Source organism: Clarias gariepinus, chromosome 21, assembly GCF_024256425.1.
Source record: "Clarias gariepinus isolate MV-2021 ecotype Netherlands chromosome 21, CGAR_prim_01v2, whole genome shotgun sequence".
Classification (NCBI taxonomy): Eukaryota; Metazoa; Chordata; class Actinopteri; order Siluriformes; family Clariidae; genus Clarias; species Clarias gariepinus.
In genome coordinates, this window is record NC_071120.1 from 9370167 (window position 1) to 9390788 (window position 20622).

Genomic DNA, 20622 nt, shown 5'->3' on the forward strand with positions numbered 1-20622 from the left:
ACCACTTCAGCACTGTTAATTCAGCGGTGAAAATATTAAATACTAAAACACTGGCCAACTTAGTGTTGGAGGTTTCATGGATAATTTTAACCAGCCTGGTGGCCAATCTTTATTGATTGCAAATTTCACCAGTAAGAGCGGAGTGTGAAGGTTTAATTAGCAGAGTAATAGCACAGTTTGGCTTCAAATATTGCAATGCACACAACATTATGGGTGACGTATCAGAGTTCAAAAGAGGTCAAATTGTAGGTGTGGGTCTCGCTGGTGCATCTGTGACCAAGAAAGCAAGTCTTTGTGATGTATTAAGAGCCACGGTATCCGGGGTAATGTCAGCATACCACCAAGAAGGACGAACCACATCCAACAGGAGTAACTGTGGACGCAAGAGGAAGCTGTCTGAAAGGGTTGTCCGGGTGCTTACCCGGATTGTATCCAAAAAACATTAAACCACAGCTGCCTAACTCACTGCAGAATTAAATGTGCATCTCAATTTTTTCGGTTTCCACCAAAACCGTTCTTCGGGAGCTCCACCGGGTCAATGTACATGGCCGGGCTGCTATAGCCAAAACTTTGGTCACTCATGCCAATGCCAAACGTTGGTTTCAATGCCAGCAGCGAAAATCTTGGGCTGTGCACAATGTGAAAAATTTATTGTTCTCTGATGAGTCCATCTTCACTGTCTTTCCCATGTTTGGTAAATAGTAATGTGTGATATGTAAGAATGGGGGGCAGGGGCAGAGAAGGGGGTAACCATTCACCAGCCTCAGAGCTGTAGAAAAAGGACAGTGGGGCAGTCTGGTGGTTCTGGTGTGTATTGACCTCTACCTTTTGGCTGAGGCCAGTAGCTGGAACAGGTGATGTGCAGAGTTATACTGATCACGCAGAATGCTGTGCACTCATCGAACGCAGCATGTGATGCAAATGGTGTTAATCTCAGGGAGACTAGTCCCGGTGATTTTCCCCGCTGCTTTCACCACCCCCTTAGTGCAGCCACATCAAACCACATTATGTCAGCACACTCTCTACTGCACAATGGTAAAAGTTCACCAAAACCTGCTAAGAAATGTTGGCGGTTCTCAGTTTCCTCAAGAACTTCTGTGCCTTTCTTATGGCAGAGGTGATGTTATTGCATGTTAGATACTCTGTCACAGTTAGGTCAAGAAATTTAAAGCTGGTGACCCTCTATACCGTTCCATTTCTGATAATAAGTGATAAGTGAATGGTCCTTGTGTTCCTGCAAAAATCCACAATCATCTCCCTGGTCTTTTTGATATTGAGGGTCAGGTTATGGGTATCGCATTAAACTGCCTAATGTTCCACCTCCCTACTGTTTAAGGATTCATCATTGTTAGTGATGAGGCCTAACATCACAATGTCATCGCCAAACTTTATGATGTAGTTAAAAGGAAGGGAGGTGCAGCAGTCATGTGTATAGTGTATAAAGTAAAGGACTTAATACAGGACTTAATATGCACAATGGATGATATGTTTTTGTCTACTCGCACACACTGAAAGCGATTTGTTAAAAGTCCATAGTCCAGTACAGTGCTTAATCCAAGCTTAGTTTGGAGCTTGTTTAGCAAAATGGTGTTAAACACTGAACTAAATTCGACAAAGAGGAGCCTAGCATATGTATTTTTGTTTTTTTCAGATGTTCTAACATAAAATGGAGCACAATAGCCACAGCATCCTATGTCAATCTGTTTGCTTTATATACAAACTGGTAATGGTCCAGTGTGGATGGTATGACATCCTCGATGCGCTTAATCACCAACCTCTCCAAACATTTTGCAGTTATAGGTCTAAGTGCGACTGGTCTGTAATAATTTAAACAGGAAATGTTTGATCTTTTGGGATGGGAACTATTGTGGATTTTTTTTAAGCATGCTGGCGCCCTTGATATGGGAAGCGACAAATTAAAGATGGTGGCAAGCTTAGCTCAACAGTCCTTGAGCACCTGGCTCGGCACTCCACCTGGTCCAACAGCCTTACTGGGATTGATGTTGCAGAAGCACTGCCATTTCTTCATGTCTGCTTAGGATGGGGCAGTATCACCATAGGAAAGGTGGGGCAGTGGTGGATCTCTGTTGCCTTTATCAAAGCTTTATTAAAAGTTATCCAACTCCGCCGCTAGGGTGCAACAACTGTTAAAAGATAGAAATTTTGTTCTCTTATAGTCTGATGATCCTAATTCTCTACCACACCTGTCAGGAGTTGGTGGAGTTGTTAAAAAGGGCTTAAATCCGCCATTTATATTGTGTCTTGGCCAAGTTTATGCCTTCCTAAGTGCAGTCCTGGCAGTATTATATACTGTCCTGTCCTTGGATTTAAATGCTACATCCCTGGCTCTAGTCAACAGTTGAAGTGTCATTTAAGGTTTCTTATTGGGAGACACACATTCCCATACACACACATACACATTTATCTCCTCCAAACAGATGGTTAAAGTGGATGATGGTAGAGTAGATGAGGAGGTTGAATTTAATCTGAGGTAGAGCTGAGTATCATCAGCATAGCAACGATTAAATTTCTATTTCGGCTGATGATACAGCTGAGAGGAAGCATAATATAAACCAAATAAACAAGCACTGAGACCTGAGTAACACCACAGGTGACACTGTGTGCAGCGGTTTTAACCTCTCCCAGGGCAACATGCTCCATTCTTTCAAAAGATGAGGTCCAGTTGTAAACAGAGTTAGAGAGACCAACAGAATGACATAATCTATAAAGAAGTGTTGTGATCAACAGTATCAAAGACCAAAGACAAGTCCAACAGGATGAGAAGCGATGGAAAGTCAGCACTGTTTTCGTTATGCACATAAAATCCAAGCCTTTGTCCATAATATGATCTTGTATACGGACTGAATAATTTGTGAGAGATGAATTTGTGTGAATTAAAAAGTTCTATTTTGAGCATTTTTGGCATAGTAAATTCCTGTAATGGCAGTAGTACAGTGTGATCCACTCCGCATTTTCTGTCCGGCTTGTTGAGGAGCGATCTCGAGAAAGTTTCCAGAGCTGTCCGAAAGAAATCTCACAGTGATTCCCATGACACCAACACCTGGAGTGACATTGCTCGAATGATGTGTTTGACAAGCGACATCGGTCCACACAGATGGAATGGATGAAGCAGAGCAGCCAGGCTGATAGTAAACAAACTTTCGCCAAGAACTTCTATGGACAAAGTGCTATCGGCGCAGAATTCAGAGTTCTTTTATGGCTGTAATGCATGTTGGAGTGGAATAATTGTTATGACTTATCAACTGCGGGATAGTGTACTTGAGCTTCATGCCGGCTATTCAGAGATGGCCAAACAACTGCAGAGTCAGAGAACCAGGCTCAAAAACCCCAGCGCATCGAGACAACAGAGTGGACACTCACAAAAGTACTCAACATCTTTGCAGCACTAAAAAGCACTTAAAAACTTAAGGTAAAAACTACAGTAGATAAAAAGAAATAACAGTGCCTTCAGGTTAATAATAGTCCATACAAAAGGCAAAAAACATAAAAGTACATCACTTTCCAAACGAAATCAACTTAAAAATAGCAGTAAAAAGCAGCAGGAGGAGCTGCGAAGAGCCAGATCCAGCATCCTCTCAAGCCAGCAATAAATGTTTGTTCAGAATATTTAGTGATTAGTGTGTTCTGTCATGTTGTGTTTCACAATGGAAAAAAATCAATATCTAAAACGCAACAGTATATCCATTGACACGCAACTGTACAATGAGGTTTGTCAAACCTTCCAAAAACAGAAACATTGCCCATGCTCGGAATTTCTCATTTCTCTTCATTACAGGGATCCATCAAACATCTTTGTACTCTGTTTACATCCTGCGGCATACCCTGGAGAATACACAGATAAGCATCCCACATCAATTTAAAGCGGTGAAAACACTTCTGGCAGGCTATCTGGCGTGCAGCAGGCGCCCACGGGCCAGCTTTAATGCTGTGACATACAGCTTGTTTGAACATGCTCTTTTGCCCATAAACAATAATATTTTTTCTGCCTGTCTTTATACTGTATGGACTGGAGGGTGTACAGGACTTACACAGAGCCAATGATGGTTTAGATGAAATGTTATAAAACCGCCCAGTGTATGGGCACTTTTTCTTCCAAAGAATGGGCTTGTTTTTTGGGTGTGATTTGGGGAATAAAATCAGATTTTAGCAAAAATGAATAGGATTGCTGAAACAGTAGCAAAAAATGATGTGCATACAAGAGAGCATGGATGTGTGACAAACCTAAAGCTTATCAAAGCAATAGATCATCTGTGCGTGTTTTGACTCTAAGCTGTGGAAGTGATTGGGACCCTGAAATAATTGCGGTTTTAATGCTTCCAAATTACATACTCTATGCACCCTGATAATAATTTCTGAGGTAGTCCTGTGTACCTCATCTATAATGTCATTCTGGTATGCAAGCACTTAGAGTTTTACTTTTAAAATAATATTTCAGGTTCTGTTTCTGTTAATGCTTACTTGTGAAAGACAAATGTTGTGTTTTTACCTCAAAAGGTTCTCAGAACCCCAGCAGTATGCGCTACAAATTCAATTTCATAGCAGACGTAGTGGACAAGATTGCTCCTGCAGTCGTTCATCTAGAACTGTTTAAAAGGTAAGGAGAATTCATAGTTCAATCAGATCCAAGCATACATAAGGAATAGCATCAGAGATCCATGACAGTGTTTTACCCAGTTCAAATAATCAATTAAAGATGTCTGAGTTTCCTATCAGACCTGAATAACTTTTTTATAATACTGTCAAGCTATAATACTATTAGAAATGATCTTAGTCAAGTTCACTTCATGTTTCCTTAGCCTGCCATATACAAACCAAGAAATGCCAGTTTCCACTGGCTCAGGGTTTATTGTGTCAGAAGATGGCTGGATAGTCACCAACGCCCATGTACTATCCAACAAAGAGAGAATTAAAGTGGAACTGAACAGCGGTGTGCATCACGAGGCTACAATCAAGGATGTGGACCAGAAATTAGACATCGCTTTGATTAAGATTGATTCAGAGGTAGGTTGAGTTATATCACTTGGTAAAGGTGAGTGTTACTATGTTGTTGGTTATAATAGCAGTGATGACAGTGACAGGTCATTGGGAATAGTTTTAAGCAGTAGATCATTGGGTACAATTGTGATTGATGATTGTTGAGTTAAGAGGTGATCAGTGACTGGTCACTGGGGACAATTGTGATCAGTGGCTTGTTGTTTGGTACCATGGTAAATAGTGATTAGTCAATCGGGACAGTGGTGATCAGTGACTCATCATTAGGGACAATGCTGATCATTGATTGGTCATTGGGGACAGTGGAGATCAGCAACTGGTCATTGGGAACAATGGTGATCAGCAACTGGTCCCTGGGGTGACTGGTCATTGGGGACAGAGGTGATCAGTAACTGGTCAATGGCTCCAATATTAAATGGTGACTGGTCATTGGAGACAGAGGTAATTATTGCCTAGTGCATTGGGAACATCAACTTGCATAAGTACAACTTGGTCAAACTTTAGACTTTGGTTGGGAGTTAACCAAACCTGCACTCTTTATTCCTTACCAGTAGCTGTTATAGCAAGTTGGAATGCAGGGTGGTTGTTAACATTTGCCCAAAAAGTCATTAGGTTTGCCACAAGACTCTTTTTAGATAGAGGTCACTAACAGTCACTGAAAGTCTTTTTTTTTTTTTTGATGCTGAAAGCTGTCAAATCTAATATGAAAATAATGTTTTTAGCAAAGAGAGCAAATCTTTTATAAAAATATAAAAATCAAATAAACAACAATCAAATTGCAGATTGAAGATGCAAGATAAAATCCAGAGACAGTGTGTAGCTTTTGCCTCAGGGAAGGCCAGGGGCGAAAATGTAAAATTTAGCCTAATAGGCTTGGGCCACCACTGGTTCCAGGAGTGTGTTTCATCATTGTGAAATAGTACCTAGCTATTGCTATCTATTGAGAAGTAATATCAAAGAACCAGGAAGCTAATTAATCTGATCAGAATCCCATAAACATCTAAGCCAGGTCCAATAAACATCATTGACAAAATCACAGTATCTTGTTTGTGTTTCTCAATTGTTTTTATAAAAAATTTAAATTAAAAATTTTGCCCCATGCCATGAGATCTGCCAGCAAATCTTAACAAAATAGAGTAACATGTTACCCTTGCCTTTACACCATTATGGGCAGAGCTTCTGATCAAAGCCCATCTTCTTGTATCCAAGGCCACCGTAACCTTGTACAGGACAACAGCATATGACTCACTAGTAATCAGTCACAAGCAGCGTACCGACTTCATGAGATGAACTAAAGTGTTTTGGGCAGATGGGAGTAGATACATTGCCGCCGGCCCCCTGGGGAGGGATGGAGCAAGGCATCGTGCCCAAGGAGAGCAGGTAATAAAGTGAGAGTGTCAACTCTCTCTCCTATAAAAACGATCCCCTCCGGGCACAGACTAGGGAAGACAAGCAGAGACATGTTTCTATGTAGCCTTTTACTTTTCACTTCTTTAAAAAAGGCTCTCGGGCAACGCTGCACGGGGACAGATAGCGTGGTGTACTTTGTGACGTTTTTTTCACTAGGGAGCTCAATAATTACAACACACACCTTTTAAACTGTGTTGAAGCATTGAAGTCTTAAAGTCTTAAATTTTTCTTTTTAGAACACTCAGGGAGAATAAAACAAGTATTTCTATTTCCCCGTAATGAACAACACAAATAACGCAAAAAGCAATGAGATGCCTCAGACAATACAACATGCATGCGGAATAAAATATACAGTAATATCATAAAATTCTATAAAATATAACACAGTTACACTTTTATCTAAAATGTTTTTGGCAGAAACAGGCTCATGTCAGTTTAATACTTGTACATGTCAGTTTAAAAACCCTGTGGCTGCATTCATTTTCACATGTAGTCGCTGTTTTTAAGAGTAGCTTTCAGGATACAATCTCTAATTTAATCTCTTTGCATAAATTCTGTCTGGCATTTTGTAGGTAGAAACACCCCAAAATAAAGCAAGCAAAATGAACAGAAATGTGTTATTTTCCTCATTTAAAATCCTTATTAAACATAAATAAATAAATAAAACAAACAGTTTTTAAGTTTTTTGTTTTTAAGCTTGCACCTGTTTTTATACATATAAACCTTTGTTTAAAACTAATCAGTCCAAATTGTTTGATGTGTCCCAGCGTCGAAAGGAGAACACCGGAACCAGGTATGCAGATAGATTGGTATCTGAATTTCCCTTCTTGTCCATGTAGGAGGCTTTGCCCATCCTGTCTCTGGGCCGCTCCTCTGACCTGCGCCCTGGGGAGTTCGTGGTGGCCGTGGGCAGCCCTTTCTCTCTGCAGAACACCGTCACGACAGGCATCATCAGCACCACGCAGCGCGGCAGCCGCGAACTCGGCCTCCACAACTCCGACATGGAGTACATCCAGACGGATGCCATCATTAACGTAGGTGCAAAGGAAGACTACAGCCAAGCGTTTAGCTGTGAGAATAAATCCAATCACGGGACGCTTTAATTAACTAGACTAAACTATAAGAAAACTACATTTAGATAAAATGCATTAGTGTTAAATTTGAAGAGCTTGTATTGAGTAGGCACAGTAAAGCTGAAGCTGAAATCTGCTACTGCATTTATTATTTGGGGAAAACGTTGATAAAATTACCATTTATGTTGCCTACCAAAGATTTTCAATTACACATTGTTATTCTTTTCACAAAAATAGATTTTTGAGTCAGAATCACAATAGTAGGTATTTTTAATTTATACATGATGCGGTAAAATGTTGCCATTCCCTTATAACCCTGCAGGTGGTGCAGTCTAAACTATTCACACACTGGCAGACAGCACCGCATCCAAATTATTTGTAAAGTCTGTTTAGAATTGTAAGGAAATAAAAGAATTTTTAAAAACAGAATAGAGATATTTATAATATTATTATACTCTTATAAAAAGAATTGCAATACAAATCGAATTCCTACCCAGGTATCATGATCATATTATATCAGTTGGTCCATGGTGATTCCTATCCCTAATGCCTACTAAGATATTTTGATATTATATATACTGTGTATTCTCTTTTAGTTTCTGTATAGATATTATTGAAAAATATAGGAATATATGAGTCTAGCATGAAGGTGGAAGAAGCATAACCTCACACAGCTTTCTTCATGAGAAGCACTTCTAAAGGCTGTTGCACAGTTCATAATGATCAGCCTCTGCATTGTCTCAAGTGGTTGTGTCCTTGCTTGTAAATACACTGTTATATTGTCGTCTTGTGTGGTATGAAAAGAAAATGTAATTGTATGAAAAATTTTTTTTACAGTATGGCAACTCTGGAGGGCCGCTTGTTAATTTGGTAAGTGCGTTCTGAGTTTTATTTCTCACTTATTCGTATTCTGTGTCGTTCAAATCCATTTGGTTAGTGTATGTTCCAGGTCACGTCTCTGTCCTTTTGTTTTTTTACTCATGCTGGGTTTCAACTTCAAAACACTCTTCTTGCTCTCCATTGCTTTTTTTTCTTCGTGTAGTGACTACAACTTTATGTTTTGTATTTGTCTGGATAAATCATCTGCAGGGGTTTATATTGTTCTATCGATCCCAAGAGGGTAAGAACATGGGCCAGGGCAACGTTACCATCCAGCATTCCCCTGCAATCACCCATAAAACAGCACTCTCATTTAGTGACCAGAAATAGAGAGAATGTTAATGTTTAAATCACCAGTTTTTTTTAACATATTACAATTTTAGGGGGGTATTGAGTTGAGTACAATATTTTTAAGCAGCAGGATGACAAACACTTTAATAGCAAAAGTTTCAGTTTACACGATGTAAATTCAGCAGACATACCTGGATATAATTTAAAATTTTCCTGAAGAATAAAACAGCAGTACAGTGCTGTCAAACATTACCAATGTGTTCAAAATGGTGAAAGGTTGTGTTTTAGAAGGTTGGAAGGTTGGATTAAAGTTGTCTTTACTGACTCTTTTCCTAAAAAGAAACAAAACATGAACTTCAGTTCAATAATCATCTTTAACATTACCAAAGGATTTTGCACTGTACCACTTTTAACAGTGGACATTTTCAATGACAGTTTGTCCCTGGTGAGCAAACTGGAGGCGATGGTGTTGAGGAAAAACTCCCTAAGATGACGGCAGATAGCACAACCATACACCAAACCTACCTAGTGTGCTATAAGGTTAAAAGTGCAAAGTTCTAAACCAGTAAAGGTATTAAATTCAGTGTAAAGTTCACTATGTTGAGTTAACATATTTTTGATTGTTTGCTGAAGCTGAAAGGTTTAATTGTCAAAGGGTCATGGAGTCGATAATCATATCTCATTAACAATGAATAATACAATAAATGTCAAAAAGGATTACCAAGAGGGATTAGTTTTGTTTGTGAGGATGGTATACTTTAAACTGAAGGTCATGTTTCTCACATATTTAAATATCATATTACATTTTAAAGGCCTAAACCACCTAGGACCACTAATAAGTGTTTTAAAACATTCTCACACTTGAGTCGTTTACTCGAATAAAGCAGCAGTGGGACGTAACTGGCACAGCTGTCTGAAAAACCAAGCTAAGACCAGAACAGCTCTATTATCGTTCACCCTTAAGGAATCACATTTTCATACTGCTGCGTTTCACATTGTTCCTATCAAGGTATAAATTCTGCGCCCAAGGTAACAGGTTGTGCTATTTCGGCTTTACAGATTAAAATGAAAAGAACTTTCTGTAGCAGTGTAATTTAAATTTGGATTTAAGCATAAAAGCCTGCTCTGGGCTGGCCCTTATGCTTCCCAAGGCCAGGTTGTTTATTCTTCTGATGCTCTTTGCCTATTATTCTGTCCATTTTGTATTTTAAGGATGGAGATGTCATCGGCATAAACACTCTGAAGGTCACAGCAGGAATATCATTTGCAATTCCCTCAGATCGGATACGGCAGTTCCTCGCGGACTCCTATGAGAGACAAAGAAAAGGTTTGTTCTACTTTTTTTTATTGTCTTGCATAACTCAAAAAGCTATATTGTTCCTCTGTCAAATTGTGTTCTGTATTTTTGGTGCATTGATAATATTCTCTTCATCAGATTTTTGTAGTTATTTTCTGCAGTACTGCTCCTTTTTAACCCTCTGTATTTTTTTTCTCTTTGGTACCTTTAATAATCCATAGACATGCAACTTTATACTGCTTGCATAGCCCTTATTGTACTCAATTGAGCACAGGCTATATTGCTTTATCATTAAAAGCTGAATGAACATATTTCTTTTCATTTGAATGTAGGAAACGCACCGCCCAAAAAACGCTATATGGGAGTGAAGATGTTACAGCTAACACCATCGTGAGTTCTGCTTGTATTAAAATATTTTAAGAGAAATATTAACCAGATAGTTTAATGGTTCTCAATGCTGGTCCAGGGGGACCCACTGCCTGTACATTTTAGTTTTTTTTTAGCTAGCAATGAGCTAGTTCCTATTCACATGCAGTTTGCCACTAGTTTTGTATTTCTAGCCAATAGTAACAGTCGTAAATGGTTCTGTATTATAGCATAATGTTTATACAACAGGTAGGAACAGGCCAGTACTTGTTTATAGCTTAACTTCGCCAATAAGAAATTTACCTTGTTATAGGAAATATGATATAGTATCATATGCTATAACTGTATAATACAGTGGATTTTTGACAGTACCATGGTACCCATTTGCTAATGTACCACTATGGTACATGGTTCTACCATGGTATGCACTTTGGTATTTTAAAGCAGCAGGAAGACAAACACTTTTATCGCAATAGTTTCAGCACACATACCAAGATATGATTTAAATGTATTTTTCTAAAGAACAAAAACAGCAGTGCTGTGCTGTCAATCATATGGTGCACTACCATGAAGTACCACAGTATTGTAGCATTTACATGTACTATAGCCTAGTTAATCATAGTACAGTATGTGAGCCTATAACACTTGCATAACTGAGTGAAAATAATATGCCAAGAAATTAAAGGAAGCTACACCCAAAAGTTAAGAAGTCTGATTAATAAAAAAACAACAACATTGAAACACAAGCTATTTTGCAAGCATAGGCTTAGAGGGCTAACACAGCTTCTTCTCTAGCTTCCAGAAAATTCTGTTCAGTATCCGCCTTCCACAAACATATACAGTAATTTCTTTTTTTTTTTTCAACTATTCAAAATACATAGTACATGTACTATATTATAGACCACATACTGTACATGGATATTATCAAAAAGATTTTTATACATGTTTATGTACCATAATGCTAATATTTACCCTGCTTAGCTAAAAAACATATTGCACACACTAATATTACAATGGACCGCCTTTTGCCTTGATTGCAGCAGTGGTATTGTTTCAATAAGCCTATGCAACATTTTTTGTTTAGAGTCACATAAATTGATGATAGGAAAGTGAGACAGCTGTTTAAAGTCTTCTTAAGAACATTCTTTAAGTTATCTTTTTGAAAATTATGTCTCATGCTTCCTGAACCACTCCTTCACAATTTGAGCCTGATAAATCCTGGCATTGTCATCTTGGAATATGCCTGCGCCACCAAGGAAGAAAAAAATAAATTGCTAAAAAAAACATAGTCATTCTATATATTCAGGTAGTCATCTGACCTCTTTTTTTTAAACACATAATGATGCTGAGCCCAGACCTGTCCAACAGAAGCAACTCAAGATCATAACACAGGCTTGCATGGTAGGCACTAGGCATGATGGGTGCATCACTTGATCCGCTTCTGTCCTTACACTGATGCACCAATCACTCTGGAACAGGATAAATCTGGACTCATCAGACCACATGACATTTTTCCAGTGCTCCACAGTCCATTCTCCATGGCTTTGAAGATATTGGTTCAGCATTGTCCTTCCAGGTTTTTAATATGATCCATTGGACAGGTCTTGTAGTAGTTTCATCAATTTTCTCTTGTTTCCTTTGCAAAAGATGTTACTCACTGTATCAGGTAGGGATAGACAATTTGTTTCAGCGGAGCAATATTGATCACTGCAGTAACTAATCAATCTATCAATCAACCAGTAACTTACCTATTTGCTTAGTTAAATCCAGGCAGTGTATACAGTATAGCAATACAAATACAATAGCAGTATATACAAACATATTCAGCTAACCACCACCCACTTTATTTCGTGTTAGTGTTTCTATAAGAGTCCTGTACCTATATATTTTCTACAATTAGCTTGTCTTTCCTTTTTATTCTTTGATTGCAGTTTAATCAGAAACCTGAAAGAGAGAGAGACTGAGTTCCCAGAACTCAGTTCAGGCGTGTACATCTATGAGGTGATCCCTGGAACAGCTGCCTCCAGGTAAGAAAACAGGCCTGGGCCTTTCCAACTTGTCTTTCATTCCCTCCCACATCACCCACAGCCCGAAGCCATGTTCATACTATCACACCCGGCTTCATTATGCAATTTATGTCCCACTGTGTGCCATGGGGCTTTGTACAGTGCGTTTCACAGCTTGAAAACATTCCACCACTCCGCACGGTAATGATGTGCCAAGCCCCGCAAGGCATACTGGCAGCGTGACAAAAAGCTGGGAAGCGAAAACTGGAGAACTGCTCCGTGTGCTACCTATATATGTAACCACAAAGGATTTCAACATGAGCGAAATCTGTGTAATTAATCTTATAATCATAACCCAGCGGCAGATATACTGAATCTCAGCTGCTGAGTGATGGGATTAGGGAGGTTTAGGAACAAAAGATGTAGTTGATACAGAAAATGATACCTCCCAGGGGTCTGGAAAATTATTATATTTTGATTTTTGAAGGATTATGATTATAATCTATCCAAGATAGATTGGATGTACCATGTACAGGTATACCATGTTAGTTGGGGGGGGCAAAGTATCTCTGGTATAGCCAGATTAGATTAGACTGTGCCACTTTAGCTGCTTTTTAAGACTATAACTGGTCACAGTGTACGAACAGATCATAACAGAACCAGAAACACTGCTTCAGATCTTCCAATACTCATACTGTACACTCATACACTTTTTAAGTGTTCACACATTTTTTTTTTCTTTTTGTTTGTTTTTGTAGTGCTGGCCTCCAGAAGCATGACGTGATTGTCAGCATTAACGGCAAGTCTGTTCAGAGCACGGACGACGTGGGTCATGCAGTGCAATCAGCCGAAACGCTCTCTGTGACAGTATGGCGTATTAGTGAAACTGTCACGTTCACGGTTGTTCCAGGAGAACTGGAGTGACCTTGCAGAAAAACACGCGTTCCCAAAAACTACTAGTATCGGTCACGACCGAAGATTCCTGTTCATTGGTATTTTTAATATTCTTGAATGTATTACCCATCATGCACAGGGAATACAAGTCAGTTTTATTTTTAAAGAACAGCTGCAAATAGTTGGTTGGTTTACAAATAATTCAATATCTGTAAACTACATATCTTTAAGCACTTAAGCAGCTGTGATTGGTTTTCACAGAAGTGATTTATATGTAATATTACACAAATTTATAGGATAATACACTCCTTATATGGGCATTGTCTAAGTTTTTTTTGTTGCATGTAAGCTTATCCTGGTGCAACGGTATTGTCAAATACGTAAATAAGACTAACAGGTTTTATTCTTGTATACACGGTGAAATGTATTAATTACATTTAATTAATAATTACTTTACTTTAATTAATAATTAATTACTCTTAATTAATAACAGAAGTTAATGTTTCTTCTGTTTTTTTTTTATAGATTTTTAAATAAAGTATTTTTTAAAATAAAGTCAAAGGCTGCAGGCAGTTAGTATAAGATATTGCTTAAAGTATAAAGGTATTGCTTGAGAATATGCTTTTTATAACCAAATACATTAGGGCACTTAAACGTAAATCTCTTCTTCACTTTGTTTCTGAGTGCACTGGGGTGTTCCCCGGTCCTCTTTTTGTCCTGCTGTACTAAATTAGACTCTCTAAGTGAAAGAAAACTGTTTTTCAAAACTGAGAAAATAAAAATAAGTAAAAAAAGCAGAGACCTCATGTGACATGAATTTAACAAAAAGAGTCATAATTTATTAAATTACTGGGCTCATGACATGCTATAAAGCATAGATGTGGAGTGCCAAGCTTTAAAAAAAAAAATTTGTTGTATTGAAATAAAATAAAAGGCTTTTTTGTTAAAAGGATTTTTTTTTGCAGCTTTTCAACAATTTCTGAAAAGACGAGTGTGTGTATGCACTGCATTTCCAGTTCTTTGTGAATGCTTAATCTGCAATATGATGAAAGCACATTTAACTGACAGCTTATCGCTGTAAGCATTACTATGCAAATCTTGGCATTTTATCAAACAAATCACATGAAGTGTGACAAGTCCAGATTTACTGTATGCGGAAAGGAGGTTTTTTTTAACAAAATTCTTGATTGAACATGTATGGATTTATTCTAAAGGTCAAAATAGGCAGCAGACCTTTTAAAAAAAATCTGTGCCTTGCATAAGTAATCACCCCCTTTCCATATATTATATACAATCCTATTTATTTCTACTAGGGCATAACACTACAAAATGTTCACGTTTATGGGTGTGAATACTTATACAACATTTGAATACGTACATCAGATATACTGTATATACAGTGAATGACATTTTATTTACAATAACAAAACAAATAGTTTGTACTGTACAAAACAAAGCAGTATCTTACAAATTACATTTCACACATTTAATGAATTTTTTAAAAGAATCCTTTATATTCCTTTAGAATTTGGATCAAATCAATTCATCTATAAATATATATACAAACCTGGCTGTGTTTTTGTTTTGTTTTTTACAACACATGCCTATAGGTCATACAGTACCATGCTAAAGAAATCAGCATGTGTAGACATCAGTAGAATGTGCACCAGTTGCTGCCGTCGCTGGGCGTCAGTCCTCCGGTTATAAGGAGGATTAGATCCACAAACCACCAGATTCCTAGGCCTCCGAGAGTGAGGAGCTTCCCAACGGCGGTGCCCGTGTGGCCCAGACAGAAACGATCCACGCCGAAGCAGCCCAGGAAGAATGAGTACAGGAGCGTGGTAATAAAGTAGTGACCAGTGTATCTGTGGAAAAGATTGTAAATTTTTAAGTATATATACACACACATGCACACACATCTTAAAAAAACTTTAATATCATTGAGAAGTTGATTTCAGTATGTCAATTCAAAAAGTAAAACTCGTATTATACAGATTCATTACACACAGACTGATATAGTTTAAATGTTTATTAATTTTGATGATTATGACTTACAGCAAATGAAAACCCAGAAATCAGTATCTCAGAAAATGTGAATATTGTGATGCCTCATTAGCGGAGGCAGTTGTTGCAGTACAGTTACTAAGGAACAGTCACTACACTTGGAACTCAAAATTAAAAAATGCTGAACGTGCGCACACACATGGTCACAATGTTATAGTAAACAATACATGTGTATATAGATCTTGACTATACGAGTGATGCAGGCACACAGACTGAACATGTGAGATGATTACCCACAATGCCGCAGCGCGAGAGAGAGAAGAACCATTGACTTAGTTGTGATTACGTGGCCCTCGGCAGACACGGCGTATACGTAGTACAGTACTAGTATATCAAGACCCCGCCCCTTTAAGTTGAAATTTATTTTTCAAATTTTGCTCGCCTTGCAAAAACGCTCGCAGACCAAGTTACTTGCCAAGTACACGTTTCCACTGTACCTGGTTTAAAGACCAAGGTTTGCTCATTCTGTGCTTGATAAGCAAACTCTCCCGACCTAAACCTCTTGTGAAATCTATTGGGTATTAAAGGATGATGACGCGAGACACCAGAAGCAGAAGAGCCGAAGGCCGCTATTAGGGCTTCAATAAAACCTCAGCAGTGCCGCAGACTGATCATCATTTCGACTGATCATGCTGCGTCGCATTGCTGCAGAAATTCATACTTTTCAGTAAACCAACATTTCTGTGTTATCCTTTTTTTAAAATTGGTCCTAAATAATATTCTACTTGTTTGAGATACTAATTTTTTTTCATTAGCTGTAAGCCATAATTATCAAAATGTAAAGAAATTAACACTTGAAACGTGTGTGTGTGTGTGTGTGTAATTAATCTGTATGATACAAGTTTTACTTTTTGAACTGAATGATATTTCAATTTATTGAGAGTCAACACTTGTATATACACCATTTATGTGCTGAAAAAAAATTCATATCATCTTCAGCGAGACTGTTTCTGGCTGCGCTTTCCGACCCTGTGAGCACTGCAGCGCGAATCTGGAAGACTACATAAAGTGTATGATCATTAAATTGTACATGGAGGGGAAAAAGGAAAGTGGATCGCATAATTAAGCCCCTAGGACATGAAATATGTAGATATTACCTTTCAGGGGAAAAGAGGAAAAAAATAATCATGGCAGCGGGTTTAATCTTAATACAAGACTTCCCTCTAGTGGTGTGTAGTGTACACGGTCACAAAGTTAAACTGGGGTTTTGCACTGCGTTCTTCAGAACATTTTTCACAAAAGCATCATGTACGAGTTTAATACTTAAAGTAAAATGTTATTTTTAAATTGTGTAAAAACATTTATCAAAAGTGTGTATTAATAATTTGTGAATGTGCTGCTATTAAAATTTTTCACTTTGGATTGAAAAGCTCTTATTGTTTGGATCTTTATTTCAACAATGCAAAGACTGAGCAATGTGTTCTCGTACTTGATGCATGGTTCATTCCCGCGGAGGAACTCTCGAGGCCCGGCACACTCGATGCCCTCCAGTGCTGTGCATTGCACTTGAGTGTGATTCACATCTTTGTACACTTGACCTTGATTTCCAATCTGCAATATCAACAGCAAAAAATAAAAAATTATTAACAAACAAATAGGCAAGTAATAAATAATAAAGATAGAGGTAATAAACCGTCAGGAACTACATTAATTAAAACCAGTTGTATTTCCTCTCTCTGGTAAAGGTCATTTTATACAAATGAGCAAAAATTTACGCGCCTCAATAATGAGTCAGTTCTTCTTAACAAATCCATTTAAGTACACTGGACCATCCTAGAATCTAATTTGTTTGATTCTTGACTAGAGTGAGAAATATTTTTCTGAGAGAAATAACGAGCACAAGCTATAGAAAATAAACTCCTGTGAAACGGTTACGGATGCCATGTCGATCCTTTAGACCAGTTTGAGAGTTTTTTGCTGATTACTTGCCTTTACACAGCCATATCCCATCTCCTGGAAGGCTGTGAGGTTTCCATCGTGATCCACAGGATCTTTGCAGAATATAAACTCCTCAGGCCTGAATAAGAATTTAATATAAAAAAATACATCTATAAGATAATGCCACCGGACATTAACGCAATATAATCATCTTTTTTATATTTTGGCTGCTCCATTTAGGGGTCGCCAGGGCAGACCAATCTGTCTCCATCGAACTCTCTCTACCACATCTTTCCCCATCACTCCAACCTCATGTATGTCCTTCCTCAAGACATCCATAAATCTCCTCTTGGGCCTTCCTCTTTTCCTCCTGCCTGAGAATTCCATCTCTAACATTCTCCTCCTCATATACCCCTCATCCCTCCTCTGCACATGTCCAAACTTGATCTGGTCTCTCTAACATCGTCTCCAAACTGTCCTACCTGCACTGTCCCTCTAGAGTAGAAAAGTAAAGAAGAGAGATGACAAGGCAGGGTGGATTGGGTAAAGAAGAGTAGCAGTGATCTGTGAAAAAAAGGTATCAGCAAGAATAAAAGGGAAAGCTTACAGGACGGGAGTAAGAGTAGCAAAGTTGTACAGTTTGGAGACATGCCCCCGACAAAAAGACAGGAAGCAGAGTTGGAGGTAGCACGGTTAAAGATGCTGCAATTTGCTTTGGGGGTAAAAAGGATAGATAGGATTAGAAATAATTACATTAAAAATACAGCAGAGGTAAGACGGTTTGGGAACAAAGTTAGAGAGACTAGATAAGAAGTGGTTTGGACATAGGAGGGAGGAGGGGTATATCAGGAGGAAAACGTTAAAGATGGATCTGCCAGGCAGGAGGAGAAGAGCGGAAGGTTTATCAGTGTGGTGAGCAAGGATATACAGGAGGTTAGAGTGACAAATGTTAGATGGACACAAACTGTCTCAATTGTCTTATAGAAATTAGTGTCATGAAGGCGATAATGCAATGAATGACCCTTGTTATGACTAACAACCCTGACAAATTGAAATAAATGTTACAGTGAACTGAGACTGAATTGAACTCTACACAAGACGCCATCGATCATCTGAGACACTAACGGTGACAAATAGTCACATGATCGTCACCGTAAGACATTATAAGTGGTACATGGAATAATATTACTCTATAACTTATATTGCACTCTCAATCAGCTTTACATTTCATTTTGGATATTACCTTCAGGAAAAAAAAAGTGCAAAGGTGAATAGTTTCTGGAAAGCTGTTCAGTCCAAAACAAAACACGCCCCTGGGGCGGGGCATAGGCTTTATCAAGGATTTAATTGGATGATAATAAGACTAGTACAGGCTGAGTCATCCTAAACTTAGAAGCAGAATATGACCAAAACTATCCTTTATATTTTTGTCCATATACACTGCAATATTACAAAGGAACATTTTTTCAGGAGCATTTTGACCTTAAACACTTACAGGTAGCGACAGAGGACCACTGGAGATGGAGGGCTGTACTCATACTGCTCCGTGTGGTTTAACTGGTCTACTGTCGTGACATTATTATATGTGACGTTTTCTTGCTGTGTGGACAGAGCTGTGACTGTAGTAGATGTAGATGTAGCTGCGGTTGTTGTAGTAGTGGTTGTTGTTGTAGTTGTTGTTGTAGTTGTTGTTATTGCTGTGGATGTCAAAATGTTGGCTGCTGTTGTCTCGCTGCTGCTTCCGGTTTTAGTGGAGTTTTCAGAGTGAATCCCTTCCAGGCATTGCAGAAACAACACCGAGACGAGCAAGAAAAACTGTCCCCCTAACAAAACATAATTTACAGAAATGTGAGCCATGGCGAGGCCCCGTGTCTCCCAAACGCTAGCACTCGTGAGCTAGCCACAGTGAGCTAGCACTCGTGCTAACTGCGCAAGCTTCCGCTTTGCTTCCGGTTTTTTGATAAAGTCCCGCCTCCCGAGCGTGGATTCGTTCCGAGATTTTACCGACAGCGAAACCGTCCAATCGAAGTACTCCTTGCAGTTAAATTTATATGTACGTACTAGTGTCAATAATTTTTTTTGTACCAGTGTCAATCTTGCCCATAACACATTGTGACCGACGTCGCAGACAACTAGCCAATCACACAAAAGAAGAGGGGTATCGTCGGAATATGGGTGGGGAAAAAAGACGTTGCAAAGTTTTAATTAGACAACATATATTTATTACATTTCTACTATTTGTGTACAAAAATATAATTTCTGTAAACTTAAATCGGACGACAAAATGTTAATTCATTTCATGTTAATTCATTTCAAATCATCATTTTAGCCTTGTTTACAGCATCGCATACTGATTACGTCACCAAATCCGTCTCTATTCTTTATCTATCTGTTATTTGGTTGTTGTTCCCCCTGTTAGTCTATAAAACTATGCAAGTTATGGTTATGGCGAGGTTTCTTTATTGTCTTTAGGATTGCGCTCATAAAATCACCAAGTCCTCATTGCTGCTCTAATTAGTGTTGGAAAAGAAGGAAATGAACAGGGCAGGATTAAGACTGGACCATCTTTGCCCTAAACACTGTAAAGCTCCCACCTTCTCCTGACACACAGCACTAAATTATAAGCAAGAAAGAAATAAACATGTTTAACTTATATTAGACAATTTATTTGATGGCTTTAAATTATTTATATATTTAAATAACGTTAGGCCGTACCTTGATGTAGCATCTTCCAAAGGGCAGTAGGTTAAATAGGTGGTGACATGAATGTGAGCATTCATTTACTGTATAATAATAATAATCATCATTATAATAATAATAAATGTATTTGCTTTTTTATTTAAAATAAATTTTGTACAACAAGGTACCTTCTTTAAAAATGTATAAAAAAATAAATTTGTAATTAATTATTTTGATTTTTTTTTTTTTTAATCCAGCATGACAATATTAAGTAAAAAAAAAAAAAAAAAAAATCAGAAACCTCAAAAAAAAAAAAAAAAAAAAAAGCTGTGCAATTAGTTTGGTTCAGTTTTTTGGCATGTGTAAAACACCCCATGACATCTGATGTACAAAATGTGTAATGGTGTAATGAGTCACACACAAAGAGTCCTATATACAAAGCCATACATTTTATTTGGCAACAAATTCATTGAATATATCTTTTTATTTTTCTTACAATATATTAATCATGCACACATCTGCAAAATGGTAAACAATAAATAACCTACTTTTAATTTTTATTCAGTTTTAATTGTTATAGTGATGAGTTGGTGTAAAGGGGAACAGGGTAAGACAAGCCGCTCCAAAGAGAAGTTCATTATGTTACCAGCCACTTTGTCTCATTTGAAGATTTTATCCTGAAAAAGACCACTTTAGGCCGAATCTTGGTTTTGTGTATATCATATAATCATTATATAATATATATAACCATTAATAAATATTATATATAATA

At 37.9% G+C, this 20622-nt stretch overlaps 2 protein-coding genes across 3 annotated transcripts in view; one reads left to right on the plus strand and one right to left on the minus strand.

Annotated features, from left to right (window-relative positions):
- The window catches only part of htra4 (HtrA serine peptidase 4), a 28121-nt gene extending 14470 nt beyond the window's left edge, over nucleotides 1-13651 (plus strand). For both annotated transcript variants that reach the window (XM_053480706.1, XM_053480707.1), the window contains exons 2-9: nucleotides 4516-4615; nucleotides 4818-5022; nucleotides 7263-7457; nucleotides 8334-8366; nucleotides 9879-9993; nucleotides 10296-10353; nucleotides 12261-12356; nucleotides 13094-13651. In XM_053480706.1, the coding sequence (XP_053336681.1) occupies nucleotides 4516-4615; nucleotides 4818-5022; nucleotides 7263-7457; nucleotides 8334-8366; nucleotides 9879-9993; nucleotides 10296-10353; nucleotides 12261-12356; nucleotides 13094-13259 (968 nt within the window). In that variant the 3' untranslated portion in view covers nucleotides 13260-13651. The remainder of the gene's footprint in view (nucleotides 1-4515; nucleotides 4616-4817; nucleotides 5023-7262; nucleotides 7458-8333; nucleotides 8367-9878; nucleotides 9994-10295; nucleotides 10354-12260; nucleotides 12357-13093) is intronic.
- Nucleotides 13652-13712: 61 nt separating this feature from the next.
- Nucleotides 13713-19122, minus strand: tm2d2 (TM2 domain containing 2). Its single transcript, XM_053480710.1, has 4 exons — nucleotides 18667-19122; nucleotides 17223-17310; nucleotides 16723-16844; nucleotides 13713-15094 (listed from the first exon to the last, which is right to left on the minus strand). The coding sequence occupies exons 1-4, from the start codon at nucleotides 19026-19028 to the stop codon at nucleotides 14881-14883; spliced, it is 786 nt and encodes a 261-aa protein (XP_053336685.1). The 5' UTR covers nucleotides 19029-19122; the 3' UTR covers nucleotides 13713-14880.
- Nucleotides 19123-20622: the final 1500 nt, after the last annotated feature.

Excerpts from the sequence above, each read along its gene's own strand:
- tm2d2 (XM_053480710.1), bottom strand. The coding sequence starts at position 19,028 with ATGGCTCACATTTCTGTAAATTATGTTTTGTTAGGGGGACAGTTTTTC. Across the intron at positions 17,311-18,666 it reads GTGGTCCTCTGTCGCTACCT|GCCTGAGGAGTTTATATTCT; the intron begins GTAAGTGTTTAA and ends ATTCTTATTCAG. Across the intron at positions 15,095-16,722 it reads GGGAATGAACCATGCATCAA|ATACACTGGTCACTACTTTA; the intron begins GTACGAGAACAC and ends TCTTTTCCACAG.